The 21,808-nt window shown below is 37.0% G+C and overlaps 2 protein-coding genes across 2 annotated transcripts in view; both read right to left on the bottom strand.

The window, feature by feature from the left end:
• The window catches only part of LOC101897882 (innexin shaking-B), a 703,106-nt gene that overhangs the window by 227,010 nt on the left and 454,288 nt on the right, over positions 1-21,808 (bottom strand). The window contains exon 3 of the mRNA XM_059120861.1: positions 9,003-10,896. The gene's annotated coding sequence lies outside the window, so the exon portion shown is untranslated. The remainder of the gene's footprint in view (positions 1-9,002; positions 10,897-21,808) is intronic.
• LOC131801835 (uncharacterized) lies at positions 1,736-20,264 on the bottom strand. Its single transcript, XM_059120816.1, has 2 exons — positions 18,768-20,264; positions 1,736-2,059 (listed from the first exon to the last, which is right to left on the bottom strand). The coding sequence occupies exons 1-2, from the start codon at positions 20,262-20,264 to the stop codon at positions 1,736-1,738; spliced, it is 1,821 nt and encodes a 606-aa protein (XP_058976799.1).

Below are 21,808 nucleotides of genomic sequence, written 5' to 3'. Positions count from 1 at the left end.
GGTTGGTTTCAGTGGGAATTAATAGATGGGATTTTATTAATTTGACGGACATTTTAATCTTTTATATCAAATAACATTGCTATAGAGATTTGATTAAAAAATATGTATCGGAGCCGAGTCAAATGGAAACGTACGTCTCGAAATTTTCTCCATTTGGGCTTATATAAGAAATTATTTGCACCATAAAGCTGAATTCGAAATAAGGATATATGGGAGCTATATCCAAATCTTAGTCATTCAAGATAAAATTTGGCAAGGGTATTTCCGAGCTCTATATGATATGTGGAATTAAATATCATTTCTGTGGAGTGCTTATTACGAACGTGAACCAAATCAGATGAAACATATATATCGGAGATATATCTGTACCGATTTTGAAGTACTTACTTCTAAACTGAATTCGGTAGGTTGTACAAAAATTCAGGTTATTTGGACTGATGTTAGCCATTTGGTGCACAGTTAACTCGAAATCGGTTGAAGTTATATGGGAGCTTTATCAAAATCTGAACCGATCTTGATACAATTTGGCACAGGTAGTTCCAGGCTATATCTGATATCTGATACCAAACGTCATTCTTGTGGGGTACATATTACGAATGTGGGCGACTTAAACACCAAATCGGATGAAACCTATATATGGGAGCTATAGCTATACCTGAAAAGATTTTCGCCCAATTCGATGTACTTGCTTCTAGATTGAATTCGGTTAGAACTTTTCGACTGATATTGTCAGTTTGGTGCACAATTAACCAGAAATCTGTTGAAGATATATATACGAGCTATATCCAAATCTGAACCGATCTCGATAAAATTTGGCAGAGGTATTTCTGGGCTCTATTTGTTATCTGGTACTAAATATCATTGTTGTCCAATGCATATTACGAATGTGAGGGACTTAAACACCAAATCGAATGAAATATATATATATGGGAGCTATTTCAATCGGATAATAAATGCGACCTGCATTTCGTTCACAAGAATACATGGATGGACGGACTTACGGACTGACAAGCATAAATCGACTGGGAAAGTGATTCTATGAATATCCTCAAAAGTAACTATTGGTCTACCTCGCTTTGGTGTGGGGTATAATACAACAAAATAAATGTACTAAAATCACTTCTCCTTATAATTCATGATCTATGTAAGTGAAATAAAAAGTTTTCAGAATAAGAAATTGAAATTTCATTAAGAAAAAATTTCATTGCATGATTTCTATTAACATTTCTTAGCTTAGCTTCGGTTATCAGGAATGAACTCCCACTTGTGTTCAATATTTGTTTGTAGTGTACCTCATGTATCCATACTTTTTTTCTTTATTATTATTTTATTTTTTTTTTTTTTTTCAATTATATTAACACGAAATTGACAAACCAAAATAAAAAAATCCTCTCAACACAAATTTCATTTCATGTAATAAACTTCAAAAATGTTGAACAAAACGTTTTGCATATTTTATGCAGGAATGCCATGTAACAGAACGCTAATACATCATCATAATTGGCCATGTACTCTATACATATGTAATTTGAGTAAATGTCGTTGGCGTTTTTATTTCGCTTTCATTTTTTCTTCCATTCTCATGTCAGTCAAACATATTTATGCAAAAATGTTGGATTTTTTTTTTTTTGTTATTTTTATTGTTAATATTTGTGCATTTTTGTGCCGTTGGAATTTTTGTGGATGCGTGTGCCAGATAGAGAGAGGGTAAGGGGTGGGGGTGTGTGTGCACGATTCAATCATCATCATCATCATTTACATACCGTTGCGGTACCTTACTACGTTTAGTTTCACGTACTGATCCCTGTGGTCCCAGGCGTTGTTGCGGTTGTTGAACACTTGTGCCTGCGGTTATTGTAGCTATGCCACGCAACGATGTGCCTAGTTCACGGCGCTCATGTATAATGGCCGACTGTGATTGTATGGCATAATCAAGTCCCGGTAATTCCAATGAAGCTATCGGATGTATACGTGTTAGGGACAAGGTACTTTCCAAAACGGTACTAAGTACGGGGGCACTGCGTAAGGATCTTAAACTACCGCGGCGACTAAACGGTTCCTGTTTATACATTTGTGGAGGGGGGCGGCGCACAAACAACGACACGTTACCAGAAATGTTTCCTCTTGTTTTTTCACACTTTTTTTGTTGTTGTTGTTGCTTTTTGGTTTTGGGTGGAATTTGAAATTTTAATAACCGTGTTGTTGTGTTTTTAAGGGAAAATCTTTGATTTCCCCTTTTTTCTGGAATGATTTTACAAGTCACGTTATGTTGCGTGGTCAGTTATTCTTTTCTTTTTTTGGTTTATTGTTGTGTTCTTTTTGTGAATTGTTTCCTCTTTTTGTTGTTGTTTTTTTTTTTTTTTTTGCTTTGTTTTGTTAAATCATTAACGAGTTTGAATGTTGTAATTATTAAATTTGTTCTGCCTTTTTTGATTTGATATGGCGTTTTGTGTTACGCGTGCTATAATGAAATTAACGCTTTCTATTTAACTGTCCCCCGTTGTGTTTTTGTGGTGACCGAAATAGACCCCCTCGCCCCAGGGAGCAGTTTACTAAATTTCCTGAAACAGTTCAGCGAGGTTATGGGGAGTGGGGATGGAAGTTTCTATACATACATGCACTGTAGTGGTGTTTGGTTTACGTCAGGATAATTGTATTAACTTGTTCGTTACTTGTGGTCATTGTAGTAACAACTTTATGACCAATTATACGATATTTATCTTGACACTAACACACCGGCTACAGACACGCACACTTCTGTAGAAGAGGGTTATTCAATAAGAAGTCGAAGTTTTGATATCAAATCAATTTTACAACAAATTTTTATATTGAAATTTCGATTTTTTTTTCATCGAATTTTTCAGATATTTTTATATAGATTTGAAAATTATATTTGAAAAATGTTGCAAAAATTCAGACAAAAAAACAGTAATGAAAAATAAAAAGTCGGGCGGGGCCGACTACATGATACCCTACAGCACAACCCATATTTAGTAGAACTCCCGTAAAAAAATAATTTTTTTGAAGTAGATCACACCTCCTATCAACCTTTGGCTTTAGAGCAGTTATAGTTTGCTATAGAGTAAATTATATCACTTGGAGAAGGATTATCGGAGCCGAGTTGCACAAAATAGAAACGTACGATTAGAAATTCACTCCATATAAGCTGATATTAGCCATTATTTTCACAATAAACCTGAATACGGATTAGGGAAATACATAGGAGCTATATCCATATATCTATATATGCTATAGCAATTGCTGAAACGATTTTCACCAAATTTGAAGTACTTGCTTTTAAGCTGAATTCGGTCGGAGAGCTAAAATTTACTCCATTTGAGCTGATATTATCAATTGGGTTATATCAAAATCTGAAAAATCTGAGCTATATCTAAATCTGAACCGATCTTGATGACATTTGAACCAGGAATTTCTGGAATGTATCTGATATCTGGTAACAAATATCATTGTCGTGAAGTGTATATTGCAAATGTGGAGATTTAAACAGCAAATCGGTTGAAACATATATATGGGAGCTATGGCTATAGCTGAACCGATTGGTCGTGCCAAAATCCAGGTCATTTGGTCTGATTTTGGCTGTTTGGTGCACAATTACCCGAAATCGGTTGAGAATATATATGGGAGCTATATCCAAACCTGAACCGATCTTGATAAAATTTGATGCTCTTATATCAAAGCTGTATCTGATACCAAAGATCATTGTTGAAGAATGCATATATATACGCTTGTGAGGGACTTTAAAATCCAAATCGGATAAAACATATATAACGATGCTATAGCTATATCTGAACCGATTTACACCAAATATGAAGTACTGGTTTTTAGGACGAATTCAGTCGCAATTGTCAATATTCGGTCTATGAGCCATTTTGGTGCACAATAAACCTGATATCCGGTTAAGGTATATATGGGAGATATGTCCTAATCTTAACCAGTCTCCATAAAATTTGACATAATTATTTTCGAGCAGCGTCTAATGTCCGGTTCCAAATGTCTGGTACCAAATTTTTAAGCCATATCTGTATATGAACCAATTTTCTCGGTGGGATGTACCAAAATGCAGGTCATTGGGATTTATATTGGTCATTTGGTGCACAATTAACCAGAAATAGGTTGAAGATATATGGGACCTATATCTAAATCTGATCCGACTATCACCAATTTCAATAGGGTTCGTCCTTGGGCCAAACAAATATTTTTTGGAAAATTACATCTCAATCGGTAATAAATGCGACCTGTATTTTGTTCGCAAGAATGCATGGAAATACGGACGGACAGACGAACAGACATGCATAAATCGACTCAGAAAGTGATTCTATGAAAATCCTCAAAAGTAACTATGGGTCTATCTCGCTTCCTTCTCTATGTTACAAACAAATGCACAAAGACGTAATACCCTTATCAATATGTGGTGTAAGGTATAAAAAGGGATCTGATGAGGGTTTGTGGCTCTTTCCGAACCATGGAATTTGCCTTACCCATTGTAAACATCACCAGTTGTGCACTAATAAATAAGTGCTGTTTATATAAAAACAAAATGGTATTGAGCCTAATATTTTTTTTTGCAACGTCAAAATTCACTACCTTTAAAATGTTCGCTTTTTCTGACGAAGGTCCTTATGTTCGGGTCCTTATGTTATTAATAGCTCAACACGAACGAGAAATGCATTTGGCATATTTACACAGAAAATATTCATGAAAAAACTTAATATGTGTCAGAGATTATTTCGAGGGAAAATTTACTTCGCCAGATCTGGGTATGATTTTTTTCTCTATCAAAATTCTGTTTCCGATTTGAATTTATTTAAAAAATTAATATTTTTATTTGAATTTGTATTTTTTTAAACAATTTGTATTTTCTTTAATACCCTTATTTAATAACCCTCTCCACTTCTTCCGCAGTAATAATTATCAAAACGTTAATAAGAGAAACAAGTGACCGTTTTGTTAAAGCATTTAACTGTAAAATCACGCGATTTACTTGTCAACTACAGCCATCAGTGCTTAATTATTGTGATATAATTTGTCACTTTAGCTATGAAATAGCGGTGTTTGAAACGTAAAGCTTAACGTTTGTTGTGTTCGTAGCTAGATATAATGATTAACTTTAATTGTATATAGACAACACTTTGATTTTGAATTAGACAGTTAACAATTTTATGATATTGAGTGCAAAAATTCTAAGCTAGATAAATATTTTGCTAAACGATAATGTTTTCAGCTATAAATGTAAATACATAAAATGAAAGAAGTTCTAAGTAAGTTCGTAACGTTAGTGAAATTCTCGATAATAACACTGTGCTTAAGAAATAATTATGGGGAAATGTCAGCAGATTATGAAAGTAGAGCGTTTTGAAAGTTTACATCGAAAATTAAACTAACCGTAACCGTAGCAAGCAAAAAAATCTACAAAATTATTTATCATCAGAATCTGCTATAGGTCATAGAAGACGTCAAGAGTCTAAAACCTAAACGTCGGAAATTCATATTTATTAAGTTAGGGTTAAAGCAGTATGTGCGTTTATTGACGCCAAAGAAGCGAAATCTATATTTTTATTCCATATCAAAACATTTAGAAAAAAATTGAGTTTTGTTGCAGAGTGTAAGCAAAATCTTTAATTTGTAGTCTAAAAAGCTTATCAAAGAAATTTTGTTTTGTTTTGTTGTTTGTTTAGCTTTTACACCAACAGGTCTTCTTTCAGTTTGAAAATTTCCGAGGAGGATTTTAGTAAAACTATCGGGCAATGGACCGACATTCAACTATTCCGTCCAAAACTATTTTAACGCCTCCATGGGTAAATCCTAGAAACCAACAGTGGCCTCCATATCAAATTTCTGAATTTCAGCTCCAACCCATCACTAAGTACCAAACATAGTGAGAGTATATATATATATATATATATATATATATATATATATATATATATATATATATCTATATATATATATATATATATATATATATATATATATATATATATATATATATATATATATATATCGATCTTAGGCACCAAGAGAATTGATATCATTTAGTAATTTTCGAACAACTATAGTACTCATTTTGAAAATTTCTGCCCTATCCCTTCACCCCAATACGAAATTTATTCCCATTTAGTGCTTTTCTAAAATTATAGTAAAGATTTCCAAAACCACCTCCATACCTCAATTCTAGATACCAACAAAGACCTGAATATCAAATTTGAGGATTTCAGCCCTAACACATCACAAAATACCAAATTTGGTACCATTACTTTTCGTACAAATATAGGACGCATTTCCAAACCGCCTCCAAATATAAACATAAGATACCACCAGTCATCTAAATATCCAATTTACGAATTTTATCTATATTCCTTTAACCAATACAAATAAAGTACCATTCAGTACTTATCGTATAGTTATAGTACATATTTCCAAAACCACCTCCGTATGTCTAGGCTACACATGAACAGCGACACAAACACCAAATTTCAGAGTCCGAGCTCTAACTGTTAGCCCAATATTAAATTGTGTCAAATATAATACTATTTAGTGTTTTTCGTGTACTTGTAGTACATATTTCCAAACCCATATCTTTATCACTGACCTACCAACAAGGGACCCCAAATTTTCATAATCTATTTTCGTACTTTCCAATTTTGATTCTTATACCAAATTTAAACATTAACCATTAAATGATAACTTTTTAGTACATTTTGTAACCTTAAAGTTCGAATTTCCAAAAACCCTTTTGTACATCAATCCTGCACTCTATCAGCGAGTCTCATTTTAAATGTCAGCATTCTATCTCATTCCGTCTAATAAAAGAGTAACATTTTCGTAACTTTTTATTACGAATTTGACTGTAGTGAATAATTTAAGATCCTAGCTTCAGCTGTTCCAGCTGGGCGTTGATTTCACTACTCTTTGATCTCGAATATCCAACATTTAAAACTTTCAATTAGAGATGGAATTTGGTGAATCCTAAACGTATACATATATCTATAAAACTGATTCGTTTTATGAATGCAATTAAGTTTGTATGTTCCTTGTATACTCCAACACGACTGAACCGATTTTCCTGAAATTGTCACATAATACAGCAATGTCCTGTAGCGTTTAGTAAGTGGAAGAGTCGCCATATCTAATAAATTAAAAAGGCACAACCATTAAATAAGAACTCATAGACTGATTGTTATATAGAAACGTTCACAGTGCATTTTTGTTCTTCAAATCTTCCAAAACTGAAACAACCGGCCATCGACACGGACTAGGTCAGCCACTTTTGAAATAAATAAAAACAAAGCTCAAGCTACAACCGTGATGAGCTGAACATGTGATACCCTCCCGAACTATAATTTTCGGTAAAGATACTGTATATAAAAACCTTAGAGTGGATCCCCTAAGACCTTATGAGCTTTAATCCTGCATATATATGCAAAAGTATTATCTTGTTTTCAGATAAGAGTTGATAAGCTAATAGTGAACCTCCTCTGGATGGTCTAGCCATGGATGAAGGCTGGCGTACTTTGCCTCAATCCAATCATCAAATGTTCATATAAACTTAATGACAATTGTATCGTTTTTTAGGCGGAAATTCTTGCAGCCAAGAAGGTAGCCGAATTTGTGAGTGATAACAATAACATGACCAGTGATAAAATATATCGGCATCAAAGCTATCAAGTCAAGTGCTAGTAAATCAAGAGGCGTGCTTGACTATTAGAAAACTCTTCTCTACATACTTGAATTCATTCAGCTTTGTTATATTTGATACCAGATATCAGATACAGCCTAGAAATAACTGACCCACATTTTATCAAGATTGGTTCAGATTTGGATATATAAAAAAAAATCAGTTTATTCCACTAAACCCACTAAATTAGTCATAATCCTCCGTCCGCATAAGGAAACACATCGTTTTTCGAACTTTATTTGATATTTTTAGTATTATACCTAATTTTTTATGGAAAATCTCTGGCAAAATTGTTCCATATGCATCTATGATATAAAGCCTCATTTTTCTATCGTAACATTTACTTATACTTCCTTTATTTTCCAAATAATAATGTCTTTCGAAAGTGTTTTAAAATTTTTGGAAAAAAAATTAAGGGAATTTTTTACATATTATTGTTTGAATAAAATGGCCATTGGGATACATTGTGAGAAAGAACATTTCTTTCAATAATTAATAAATTAGGGATATATAAATGGATTTTTATAGCTCATGTTTATTAGAAACCATATTAAAAGCTTGTTTATGTAGGTCAAAGGAGAAAGAATGCGAACCTAATTAACCATGTGTGTTTTCTTTTTCAAGATTTTAATTTGTTATTTATGTAAACAACAAAAGTAAAAACAAAACATGCATAGAAATGGTTCGGAATTACTTTTTTCGACATACATAAACATAACGTAAATGTTTGAAAACCCAATCTCGTCAAAACGCAGTTTATTTCCTTACCCCTGGGGTGTATCCAAATTTCAACTCCGCAGAATCTTTTTTTACACCATTGGTAGAAACCCAACATCAGTAGAATTAAACCTTATTATTTTGAACTATCAAAATATTCCAATAAAATCACAAATCGAATCGTATGTGAAATGCTCAAATATTAAGAATATGTGTGATGTATCAAATGAAATACACAAAAATTGGAAATCTGAAATATGTCAAATTATATATCTACATCAACGCCATGTCGACGATAACAGATCTCTCTAGAATATGTCTCAGTGCTGAAAAACATAATACGGATTTCCATATAAAAATCTAGATGAAATGGTAACAAGTTAGTTTATTGGTGATATTGGCGCGTATGATTTATTTTCACGTGTAACAAACTACAGTAACACTCATACGCTACGGTGTTCACTAATATGTTAACAACATAGGTATTGCTATTTGCAATTTTGCAAATATCTCCACTAAAACTTTCACTGAAACAAAATGTTATATATACAAGAAAACTATATATATATAGAAAATGAAAACTACATACTTGTGAAATGTTTTCCACTCTAGTAACTATGGTTTTTATGTTTCCGAAATGCAGCTGGTAGATATATATGAGTGTTGAACGATGGCGTTTCTCTTCTCCCGAAGTTTTCCGCTGTGATATCTTCTGCTCTGATCCTAGTTTGGTTTTTGTTTGCTTCGTTTCTTTGTTTCCTAATTCCTTGTAGTCTTTTGGAGTAATTCGTTTTCTCTTTGCTCTCTCTTTCTCTCTCTTCAAATCACTTTGTGTTTGTGCGTTTCGATGATTAGTTGATGAGTTTAAAGATGAAGTCAAATTTCTCTGGCTGTGTGGATGTGTTTAGCGCTCTCTCACTACTCTCACTCTTATGGCTGTTGGACTGATTCACGGGGGGTCGTCAGTCCGGGGTGATGATTATGGGTTGTTGGTGTTGTGATGCCACCAAATGCCATCTACTACTTGCCCCACTGTCTTTCCACTTTCCACAAATAGGTCGCCGGCTAAACGTGGCGTACCGTAACGTTTGAACGACGGAACGAACGTTTTCGTTTCGATATTCTCAGTGTATTCTTAAAATCATGACGATAATGATTTATGGCTACTTTTGCTGGCTCGTATTGCAGGTTGAAGTGATTTTGTGCTTCAGTTCAGTTCGTTTCTGTTTCAGTTTCCCTTATTTTAAGGTTAAATGGAAAATATACATGTGTATGTTTCTATGTTTGCAAGTATGTTTTTTTTTACGTACAATGTATGTGAATGGATTAGTAGTAGTCGAGGTGGTGGTGGTAGTGGTAGTATTTGGTTATTGAGAGTATAAAAAACAATGACGCTAAAGTAATTGATATTGTGTCGTCGATGTTGTGAAGTATTGGCGAGTCTCTGTCTACAGAGTTTTATTGATGGTTTTCTTTTGTCGTTCCGTCTGCCTCTTCTTCTTCGTTCGGATTTCAACTAATCGTGCATTGTAATGTTGTGGTCATATAATACAAATGCTTTTCTTTGGGTTTTTTTCTAAAAACACAAGTACACACGCACAATCTCTGCAAGGATGATGATGGCTCTTACAAGTTATATGCTTCTTATCGGTCTTTGTTTGTTCTGAGAGTATAAAAAAGTTTTGAGTTTTGTAACTTGAGTATGATTCAAGGGGGTAGGAAGATCGATGTTTGCGTTATTTTTTCTGCTTTTCTTAATCTTAAAATATTTGCTTTCAATGTCTTGCATGTGATTCGCTGTATGCGTCTTCGTAATCGTCGTTTTATGTTTGACTGTAGCAGTCTTTTATTTCAGAGATTTATCGCAAATGCGACAGATGAATGATAAATTGTAGCGACTCTTGGATGACTATTGTTTTCTTTCAACGTCTTGCGAGTAGTCGCCTTTGTTTGAGTTTCTTCGATTTGACCACAGAGAGTATGGCCAATTATACGCACTATTAATTTTTTCTGGCTTTAATGTATTTTGTTACTTTTAACTGGCATTTGGAATTGAATTACATTTATTGAGGGTTTGTTTTTCACTTCGTATTTAAACCGTTCAATTCTCTTTTGTGTTGTCTCCCAATCATATGGGCAGCCACATTATACTGCCAGATTTAAAAACAATCCATAGAAACGTATTTTGCCAACGAGTCCAATCCATTTTGACATATATAGAAAGTAATTTTCGAATTCGATATTTTGTTTACTTTCAGACGTTTCCACGTTCTATCGATAATGATTATAATGATGTCTAATGTATTCTTGTAATTATAGCGTAGTGTGTCTGTGATCGATTTGAGAACAAAAATGAAAATTATGTCCTTTTTGTTACTTCAGTTGCTTTGCCAGTTGCTATCCTCTTCGATATAGTCCTGCACAAGCCAACACATTTTTCTTGTGTTAACAGTCTATTCAGCTGTCCACCATTTTTGGTTGTTCTGCAAGTAGAAAAAAGAGGATATTTTATTTTTCTTTCTTTGTTATCGAAATTTTATACAAAAAGATATTTAGAATAAATATTTAACAATTTTTTTAGCCGATAGATTTAGTGATTAGTTATTTTGTCTTCCTGCATAGAAAAATCATGTGTCACTCTTAAAAATTATTAAAAAATAAAAATGTAAAATAAAATGTAAGGAAAAAACTTTAATTACATGTAGGTTATTATTAAAATTTAATTAATTAAAAATTAAATTAATTAATTAATGTTAAATGTTTATTGTTAAAGTTATTTTACCCATTTTATTTCAAATATCAGACCTGAAACCTGAAATCGGGTTAAGAATATATATAGTAGCTATGTCCGAATCTTAGCCGATCTCGATAAAATTTGGCAAAGGTATTTCTGAGCTCTATAAGATATCTGGTACGGAATACTATAGCTGGAGAGTGCATATGACGAAAGTGAGGGATTTAAACATTAAATCGGATGAAACATATAGTATTTTATAGCTATAGCTATATCTGAACCGATTTTCGCCATGTTTGACATATTGTTTCTGAATATAATCAGTCGGATTTGCCCAAATTCAGACCATTTGGGCTCATATTAACCATTTGGTGCACAAAAAATCTGATAACAGATAAAGATATATATCGGAGCTATATTCTAATCTGATCCGATCTCGATCAAATTTAGCATTGGTATTTCTGGACTGAACCGATTCTCTCCATATCTAAAGTACTTCGCTTAAAGCTGAATTTGATCAGAATTGAAAAATTTCAGTTCGCTTGGGCTAATATTAGTCATTTGGTCCAAAATAAACCTGTAATCGGATGATGGTATATATGGGAGCCATATCCAAATCTACACCGACCTTGATAAAATATGGCAGATTTATTGCAGAGCTGTATGTGATATCTGTTACGAAATATCATTTTTAGGGTGCATATCACGAATGTGAGGGACTTAAACACCAAATCGGATGAAATATATACAGGGTGAGATAAAAAACTGAAACAAAGTCAAACTCCATAATTTTTAATTTTTCCTTACCTTTTATTGAATGGAAGCAAAAAAATCTCGGAAATAGCATAAAAATTTAGAATAAGTTTAGATTGGTCACCTTTGGCACGAATTATGGCCTTCAAACGGTCAATAAAACCATCACACGCTGCCCAAATGTTGCTCTGCGGTACTCTGGCTCATTTCCGGCAAAGCGCTTGCTTGAGGTAATTGACACTTTGGTATTTTTTAGTGCCAACCTTGCTTTCCAAAATACTCCAGACACAATAGTCCAACGGATTGGTATTCGGAGATTTTGGTGGCCATTGTGCGCTGGAAATGAAGCGAGGAACCTCATTTTGTAACCATTCTTGGGTGACGCGTGCTTAGTGCTTAGTGCGATAGTGCTGAGTCCAGTTGGAATGTCCAAGGTCTGCGGCCAACATGTTTCCTTGCCTAAGGCTCTAATACACCCCTTCAGAATATTTTCTCGATAATATTCGGCATATATTGTGATGCCACGGTCGATTAATACGAGCGGAGAGCGACCATCGGCTGTTATGGTGGCCCACACCATCACCATGGCCGGCGCTTGAATTCCTGTGGCCAACCGAAGACGCACATTTTCAGCTGACTTCTTTGGCAGGTAAACTCGATCACTTTGTTTGTTTACAAACTGCTGGACAATGAATGTTTTCTCATCGGAAAAAAAAAAAAAACAAATTCGGCAGTTCACCACTTTCGCTCAGCTCTTTTGAGTTTATTTTCTTTCTGTTGCGATGTAGCACTTTTTAGAGTTTCAATGGCTTTACCCCGAGCTCATTTTTCAATAGTTGCCAAATGGAATATTGCGAAATGTTCAGCTCACGAGCCATTTTTCGGTCACTGCTACGCGGGTTTCGATCAAGTCGCTTCTTTACTGTTCACTTTTATACCGAATATTGTTAGGTACAGTTATATGGATATATATGAAAATCTGGGCTTATTTGGATTATTATCTATCGTCAACCATCAAAGGCCATTCGAAGACGTGGACCTGCAAAGGTAATATTTTGCCCTAGGGTGTAGTACCCATTGCTAACTCTAAATATGAAACTTGGAAACATGCCAATGAAAACTGTGATACAAATCACCAAAATGCCGAATGTCTAGAGGTACTGTTATGTGAGGACTCTACCGAAAATTGAACCCATGTGAAGTTTTCTCTGCAAGGATATTTCCGACATACTGGCAATACAAATTGCTAGTTTAAACCAAATTCGGTTTAAAATTGTGACAAAAAATAACCGAAGCACCTTAAATCTATATGACCCACATAAACAATATTTTTTCATCTAAGAATTTTAATAGACGAACGAATATGGCAAACAAGACATCGAATCTTATGCTGATCATGTATACATATACTTTGTGGGTTTAAAAAAGCCTCCAATGCTTTGGAGGAAGAACAAATGGAATGAAAAACTTAATACAACCTTCCACAGTAGGTATGATTAGGCATAAATTGTGGTTGGGAAATTCAGAGTAACCTTAATATTGAAGCAGACACCTAAAAATACCAAAAAAAAAATCTATCGATGAAAACACATTTAAAGATAATCCGAAAAATCAGTTTTCGGATTATTTTAGTGAAAATTGTGGCAGAAACCTTCAAAATGTCGAAAATCAGGAAGTGCTCTACATGGTGGCTAGAGAAAACACTGGTCCATATAGCGAATTTTCGTGTAAGGAGAATGTGTAAATAATAAGAAGCCGAAATATGCATTTCAGGAGATTCTGTGCGGGACTATATCGAAATTTGCACCAATAATTCTTATTTTCAATTTCATTTACCATAGACTTATATCAAATATTTCAGACCTCTACATAAAATAATGTGGACTACAATTTGATTTCTACAAACAAGATAAAAAAAAACATGCGAATAAATTAAATATTTTGGGAGAATATTTGGAGGTATTGTAGCCGGAATGACAAAATTAGTAAAGCCCCATCTTACAATTGAGGTGATACAAATTAAAAAAAAAAACGTCCCAGATTTAGTTGATTTTAATAAATGAAACAGATGTAATTAATTGTTCGTTTTTGTAAATAAACCATTTAATATGTCACGAAATTATTGCCCCATTTAACAATCCTCCATTTGAAAAAAATAATACCAATTTTTTAAGATAGCAATCTAACTTATTTTTTTCCATTAGCAATCTAACTTATTTTTTTCCAATTTGATTATAAAACATTAATATTATGTCACGTGTAATTATGTTAAAACCTCATTAGCCACAAATTAAATTAATATATTATAATATATAAATGTGTTTTTGTTGTTATACTTGTACTGTGGAATGCCTTAATTAAAGTTGTACATGTGTGTGAGTGTGCGTGTGCCAGGACACAGCAAAATAACGTTCGATATCGATAAATATGAACTACAACACGCAGGTCGGCCATCATATAACGGAAGCTAGCTTTAGTTCAACAGAGCGTTAAATTAATTGATCCATAACAATTAAAAAGGACATGGGTCGAGGAGGTGATGGTGGTAGTGGCAGTGGCATAACAGCATGGCAGTGAAGCGTGAAAAGAAAAATTCCAGGGTCAATGTTTGACCCAACCATTTATAAGTGAAATCCTACAATGAATTAATCAAATTGAAAAGAAGTAATTTAACATTGAATGGGATTTTTTTTGTTGGGGGGAGGGATATGACAAAGTAGTACATTAGTAGTATTAGTGAGCATTTAATTATCCAGGATCAAGCTCTAATTTTCAACAATATTTTTAGGGGCCAAACATTTATTTCGAGAATGCCAAGAAAGCTACCTTTAAAGAAAATCAATTTAGAGAAATTTTCAATGATTTTTTTTAAAAGTTATTCAGGGATCAGATGTGTATAAAAAAAGTGGATTTTTAAGAACATTTTTTCAAGGACCTTAAGAGAAACTTTGATTTTGAAGGATAATTCCACAAGGACTATCATACCATCAACGTAGAATTTTGGGAACATTGTTTATGGATCCAAAGTGGATTTTTAAAAATATTTTTCCAAGGATCAAACGTAGATTTTTAAAAATATTTTTCCAAGGATCAAACGTAGATTTTTTAGAATATTTTTCCAAGGATCAAACGTAGATTTTTAAAAATATTTTTGAAGGGTCAAAAAATTTATTCGAGTATAAAATTTTGATTTTTTAGGAACATTTTTTTGCGGATCAAAGATCTTTTTTGCAGGTATTAAATGAAGAATTTTAAGAATATTTTTTCAAGAATCAAAGAAATTTTTTTAAAGATGATACTTGATGTTTATACCTTCAGCCATATGACTAGAGAGGGGATATATATTATTTTAGATTTTTAAAAAATATTTTTTAACGGTCAACAAATTTATTCAAGCTTAAAATTTTGATTTTTAGGAATATTTTTTTTTTTTTTTTTTTGAGGATCAACGATTATTTTGCAAGTATCAAATGTAGAATTTTAAGAATATTTTTTCAAGGATCAAAGCCTATTTTTTCAAAGATGAAACTTGATTTTTATACCCCCAATCATATGGCTAGAGAGGGTATATATCATGTGATGCGGTCAAAACGTGCTACATCGAATTTATGGTTTTAGGCCCTAGGTCTATTTGATCCGTTTCAGGGTATTTGGAGTCGATCTGACGATGTCCGTTCGTTCGTTTGTCGAATTCGATCTGGTCCAACCTTGGTACATCGTAATATTATTGTCAAACTTAAATCGAGTTCGGATATGGACAATATCGGTTCACTCCTTCTGGTACGTCCCTCACGAAAGTTCCACGTTTTCAAAAAAATATTTTTCTCTGCACGCTAAGATAAAGGATAATCCGATTTTGCTCTAACTTTTCAAGTCCTAATATTAGTGTTAGTTCTAGGTCAGGTGCAAAAATGGTAATATAGGTCCATCAAGTGCCTCTCCCACAAATGGACAACATTTTGAATAATTTTAATTCTTCTAAAATGTGATTTAAATTTCCGATTGTCTTTAAATTACACACATCACAAAATTTTTATTAACTCAAAACCTGGTGAGAAGATGGGATATAACGGCCCACTCCTTCTGGTACCTCCCCCACAAAGGGTCAACATTTGGAATATCCATGAAGCTCATAAAATGCGAAGCTAACATCAGATTCCACTCAGACTTGGCACATCTCAATATTTTTATCAACACTAGATCTGTTATAAGGATGATAGAGATCGGTTTATTCCTTCTGGTACCTCCCCGACAAAGGCTCAATGTTTTAAGTAACCAAAACAATTATAAAATCCGAAATAAGCATCCGGGTTTCTTCATATTTCACAAATCCCATTATTTCCACTAATACAATATCTGCTGTGAAGATGGGATATATCGGTCCACTCTTTCGGGTACCTCCCACACAAAGGGCCACAATTTTGCATATCCATGAAGCTCATAAGACGCGAAGCTAACGCCTGACTTCACTCAGGCCTGCCACATCTCAATATTTCTATCAACACAAGATCTGTTATAAAAATGGAAGAGATCAGTCCCTTCCTTCTAGTACCTCCCCTACAAAGGGTCAATATTTTGAATAACCAAAACAATTTTAAAATCCAAAATAAGCTGGGGTAGGTTCAGCGGGGGCCAGAGTCGTCACAAAAATTTATTTGTTAGGACATAAAGAGAGAGAGAGAGCGAAGCAAAAATATTTTCTTAAAACGTTATAAATTTATTTCCTTAAATAACACTAAACACTACACTACACACAATAAAATCACGTTCAGAACGTTTTACGAAGAACACTAAATCACAAAGTTCAGTCGAAATGTTAATAAACGGGTAGCAGTGGTGGCAGCTTGGCACAGCGGCGGCCCGATGAATAGGCGAGCGACGAATAGAGTGGCGGCAGCTTGGCACAGCGGCGGCCCGATGAATAGGCGAGCGACGAATAGGGTGGCGGCGGCTTTGGCACAGCGGCGGCCCGATGAATAGGCGAGCGACGAATAGTAGTGGCGGCAGCTTGGCACAGCGGCGGCCCGATGAATAGGCGAGCGACGAATAGGGTGGCGGCGGCTTTGGCACAGCGGCGGCCCGATGAATAGGCGAGCGGCGAATAGGGTGGCGGCAGCTTGGCACAGCGGCGGCCCGATGAATAGGCGAGCGACGAATAGGGTGGCGGCGGCTTTGGCACAGCGGCGGCCCGATGAATAGGCGAGCGACGAATAGTAGTGGCGGCAGCTTGGCACAGCGGCGGCCCGATGAATAGGCGAGCGACGAATAGGGTGGCGGCGGCTTTGGCACAGCGGCGGCCCGATGAATAGGCGAGCGGCGAATAGGGTGGCGGCAGCTTGGCACAGCGGCGGCCCGATGAATAGGCGAGCGACGAATAGGGTGGCGGCGGCTTTGGCACAGCGGCGGCCCGATGAATAGGCGAGCGGCGAATAGGGTGGCGGCGGCTTTGGCACAGCGGCGGCCCGATGAATACGTCAGCGGCGAGTAGTAGTGGCGGCAGCTTGGCACAGCGGCGGCCTGATGAATACGCGCACGACGAATCGGGTGGCGGCAGCTTTGGCACAGCAGCAGCACAATGAGTACGTCAGTCGCCGTCAACGCAGCCCGAAGAATAGGGAGTATTGCTACAGCCCTCACTCGACCCTGCGTTCAGTCGCCGTCAACGCAGCCCGAAGAATAGGGAGTATTGCTACAACCCTCACTTGACCCTGCGTTCAGTCGCCGTCAACGCAGCCCGAAGAATAGGGAGTATTGCTACAACCCTCACTTGACCCTGCGTTCAGTCGCCGTCAACGCAGCCCGAAGAATAGGGAGTATTGCTACAACCCTCACTTGACCCTGCGTTCAGTCGCCGTCAACGCAGCCCGAAGAATAGGGAGTATTGCTACAACCCTCACTTGACCCTGCGTTCAGTCGCCGTCAACGCAGCCCGAAGAATAGGGAGTATTGCTACAACCCTCACTTGACCCTGCGTTCAGTCGCCGTCAACGCAGCCCGAAGAATAGGGAGTATTGCTACAACCCTCACTTGACCCTGCGTTCAGTCGCCGTCAACGCAGCCCGAAGAATAGGGAGTATTGCTACAACCCTCACTTGACCCTGCGTTCAGTCGCCGTCAACGCAGCCCGAAGAATAGGGAGTATTGCTACAACCCTCACTTGACCCTGCGTTCAGTCCAGTCACCACAAATAGTCAAGGCTTATTGTTTGGCTTACTAAGACTCAATTCAACCGAGGTTGCGCGCCTTTTCTTCCTCCCAATCACACTTGACTTACCAGCCATCAACAGAAGACTGATCCCGATTGTGTGAAATGCGTCTCCTTTTATACCTTTTTGGCTGGACAACGATTGTTGTTTTCTCATGACAGCAGCTGATCCCAATCTGACAGTTTTGCGTAGTTCCGCCATTTGCCACCAGGGGTTCCAATGTTGTATTTTAAGTATACTTCTTTCTACTAGGGGACAATAATAATGTACCCCAAAAACGAAAGCATGACTTTTGGGCGTTACATGGCATCTCTTCCTCCCTCTGATTTTTGATTCCTTGATTTGCTTTCTCTATTGCTATTGGGTTTCAATAGCCAGGAAGCCCTAGGGTGTTATGTAACCTTTTATTTCTCCGACATGGGCACTTTGGTTCGACTATATCTCGGTCGAATAGGAAGGTATGTTAGAGACCAATTGCAGAAGTTCGGAGAGATACCTTCACTACCCCGTCTGCTGATATTATTATGCGGTACTGCTTGCCATCTTGTTTAACAATTCGCTTCAGTTTGTGTCCCTTTTTCCAATTGTTTTTAAACTTCTCGATACGGATTTGTAGGTTTTCGGGATAATTTGGCAGTTCGAGAAATGTGTTATCGTTCACGGGATTGTCTGTCGAGGACGATGGCGTTGACTCAGTTGGGATTTCAGTGACTGGCAATTTGATTGTACTTGGTGTGCTATTATTCTCCTTACTGGGTATAAACACTTCATCGATGGAAGGTTGACTGCTACACAATGTTGGCTGATGAGGTGTCATCGTTTGGCTTGTGGATGATGATGAAGACGACGAGGCTGATGAGGATGAAGATGACGATAAAGACGACGAGGCTGATGAGGATGAGGATGACGATCGGGAAGATATCGATGGTGATGACAGTTCGACAACGTATCCCGGCGTTCCTGGTAATGATTTATCTTCCTTCACGTTGGGGGACCTGTGATCGTCCGATATGACGGCAGCATTGGATTGCGATGGAATTTGTACGTCATCACTATGCAACAGATTTGCTTGTTCGGTTATGTTATATAGCGGTGATGATGGAGGAACACCAACCAGCGTCTGCCATTGGGTCCACCACTCAGAACTAGGATCTTCGGAAACTGTCACAAAACTACTTGCGGTCGATCTGGAGTCTTCTTCTAAATGTGCGAAAGCATGTGAGGATGAAGTAGGAACCTCCTCATGTTTGTGTGAGGTGTTGGATATTGAATGGATATCTTCGGTGTTGATCTCTTCCCCTATCGCGGGTGTGGGTGAGGGCGTACGATGATTATCCGGCGGTGGGTTGGTTATTTCATATATTGGATTTTCCCCGGAGTCGGGGACCAAAAGCTGCACAGTAACTGTTCTCTCATAACAGCGAAATCCGAGATATTTGTATTGGCTATCTTTCTGACGGACAAATCCCAGACCATACCTTTTTGGCGGAGACGAGGAACGTTGATCTTCGTTATCCGACTCATCCAGCGAGGAATTATTCGAGGATAAGGGTGACTGTGCTCGCCGAGTCACTGAGGTTTCTAAGTAACCGTAAAACATACGCCGACATTCTTCATCCATTTCGAAATTTGATTGAGATTCATCCGACTCCTCCATATTGGGCCGAGGAAGAGTTGATGCGTCATCTGAGTCACGACACCATTCTTTACCCGGTGTAGCAGGCATTTCTGAGCACCTTGAAGTGGGTGTTGAGAGCACATCGGAAGCCGGCTTAAAGCTATTTGGCGAACCAAAACACGGGGCGTAGGTTGGTGTACGCGGGACGTCACTACTAGGCTGGGTTTCCTCGTTCAAAGAGTCAGTTTCATCGATATCGTCGCTGTTGTTTTCGGTCGTGTTACACTTTTGCTGTGGAACGTCATTCGGGGTTGTGCTGCACATTCGGTAAAATATTTGGTGCTGGGGCGATGAGGATTGACTGCTACCCTTTCTTGGATTGGGCTTACGGTATTGATTTGTTCTCCTCTTTCGGCTGGTACTAGGACCTTCGTCTAAAAATATTGTCCTTCGCCTTTGAGCCTCGACTTGTTCCAGATGAGCTCGAAATTTCTCCTTCACCCGTTTGAATTTTTTCGTGTTGGGGCTATCTTGCTCCATCGTGATGTTGAAATTTTGAGAATTTCGATGGTCTTTGAAGTATGGGCTTATATTAGGACACTGATTAGTTTGGGTATTGTCAATTTAATGTCTCTTTTGATGGGGTTTCCTCTCCTATAGCCACGGTACAATGCTCCGTTGATGTGGTTGGCTTACTTAATTTGACACTTATACCGGCGCAGTGAATGGTCGTGTGGAACTGTTTTAGAAATTCCAATCCCAAGATGATGTTTTCCTTGAATTGCGGCATGATGAGAAATGTAACATCTGAGCTTTGGTTTCCAAATGTAACAGGTAACACTGTTGATCTTGTGATGTTCACCGTGGTGCCGTCTGCGAGGATAACATTTGCCTCATGCCGTGAATAAGTAAACCTTTTCTTGATTTTTTTCCGCAAATTCTCTTTTTATAAAACAGCTAGTGGCACCAGTGTCGACAGTTGCTTTAATAGCTTTCCCCTCTATTAAGACAGTTGCAGTAAGGCGATATTCTTCACATTGCAATGATGTAATATTCTGGTTACTCTTCTTTGCCGGGGGTTCATCCTGCTGCGTTTCTGGATTGGATGAGCTTTCGTTTAGCACTTGGTCACCTTGATTGGTGCAATACAGGTTATTTCTAGAGTTGTCCGCACGTCGATTATAGTTTTGTTGATTTCGAGGCTGTTCTGACCGAGAATTATTTGGTATGCTTTCGAGTTCGTCTGCCAAGGAGATCAATTCCGAAAGTGTGGTAAAGTCTTTACGGCGAATGTACCATTGATAATCCGAATGCGCGTTTCTAAAAATTCGTTCCAATTTTTGTTCTTCGGTCATATTGGTGTGCTGAATAAGATGCTGTATAGAGAGTACATATTCCTTAAACGGCTCCTTATTACGCTGTATCCTTCTCCTAATTTCATCCTCCAATTTCTCAAAGTATCTCGGTGGCAAAAAGAATTTCAGAAAATCACTCTTAAATTCGTTCCAGGTAGTCCAGTGTCGGTTGTTGTTCCTTAGCCAGATTAAAGCTTTACCTCGTAACAACTCTGGCATTACTTTAATTATTTGATTCAATTCCACGATGTACATTTCAGCCATTTCTTCTACACGTTCTACGAATCCAATAGGGTCCATTCCATTTCCAAAAGTAATATTCCATTTTCGGATTTGGTCGAGAATTACGAGTAACGACGAATTATTGGATGGCTTGGGCGGAGAATCTTTTTGAAATCCATATTCGGGGTTTGTTGGCGACATCTTCTGTACTTTTTGATCGTTTGTTACCCCTGTGCTTGACTCTCCATGTGACCTTTCCGCGGAAATGTGGGGAAGGGCGTACTCTGTTTTTATTGGGGATAATACTATTGCTTCTGCTCCACACGGTGTTACGGTTATAAGGGGTTGTTTTGTGACGGCTCGCAATGTCGGCGATTTGGTCGGACTGGTACTTTCATGTTTGTTCTGCAACTCTATAAGCCGTCTGTATACATCGGCTTCATGGTCGTTGTGGAGAAATTTAGCCCATCTTTTTCGGAGATCGTCCACTTTTCCAACTGGATCAAG

This window comes from Musca domestica, unplaced genomic scaffold (genome assembly GCF_030504385.1).
Source record: "Musca domestica strain aabys unplaced genomic scaffold, Musca_domestica.polishedcontigs.V.1.1 18, whole genome shotgun sequence".
Lineage (NCBI taxonomy): Eukaryota > Metazoa > Arthropoda > Insecta > Diptera > Muscidae > Musca > Musca domestica.
The sequence above is the reverse complement of the archived record's forward strand: the minus strand, read 5'-3'. Positions and strand labels throughout refer to the sequence as shown.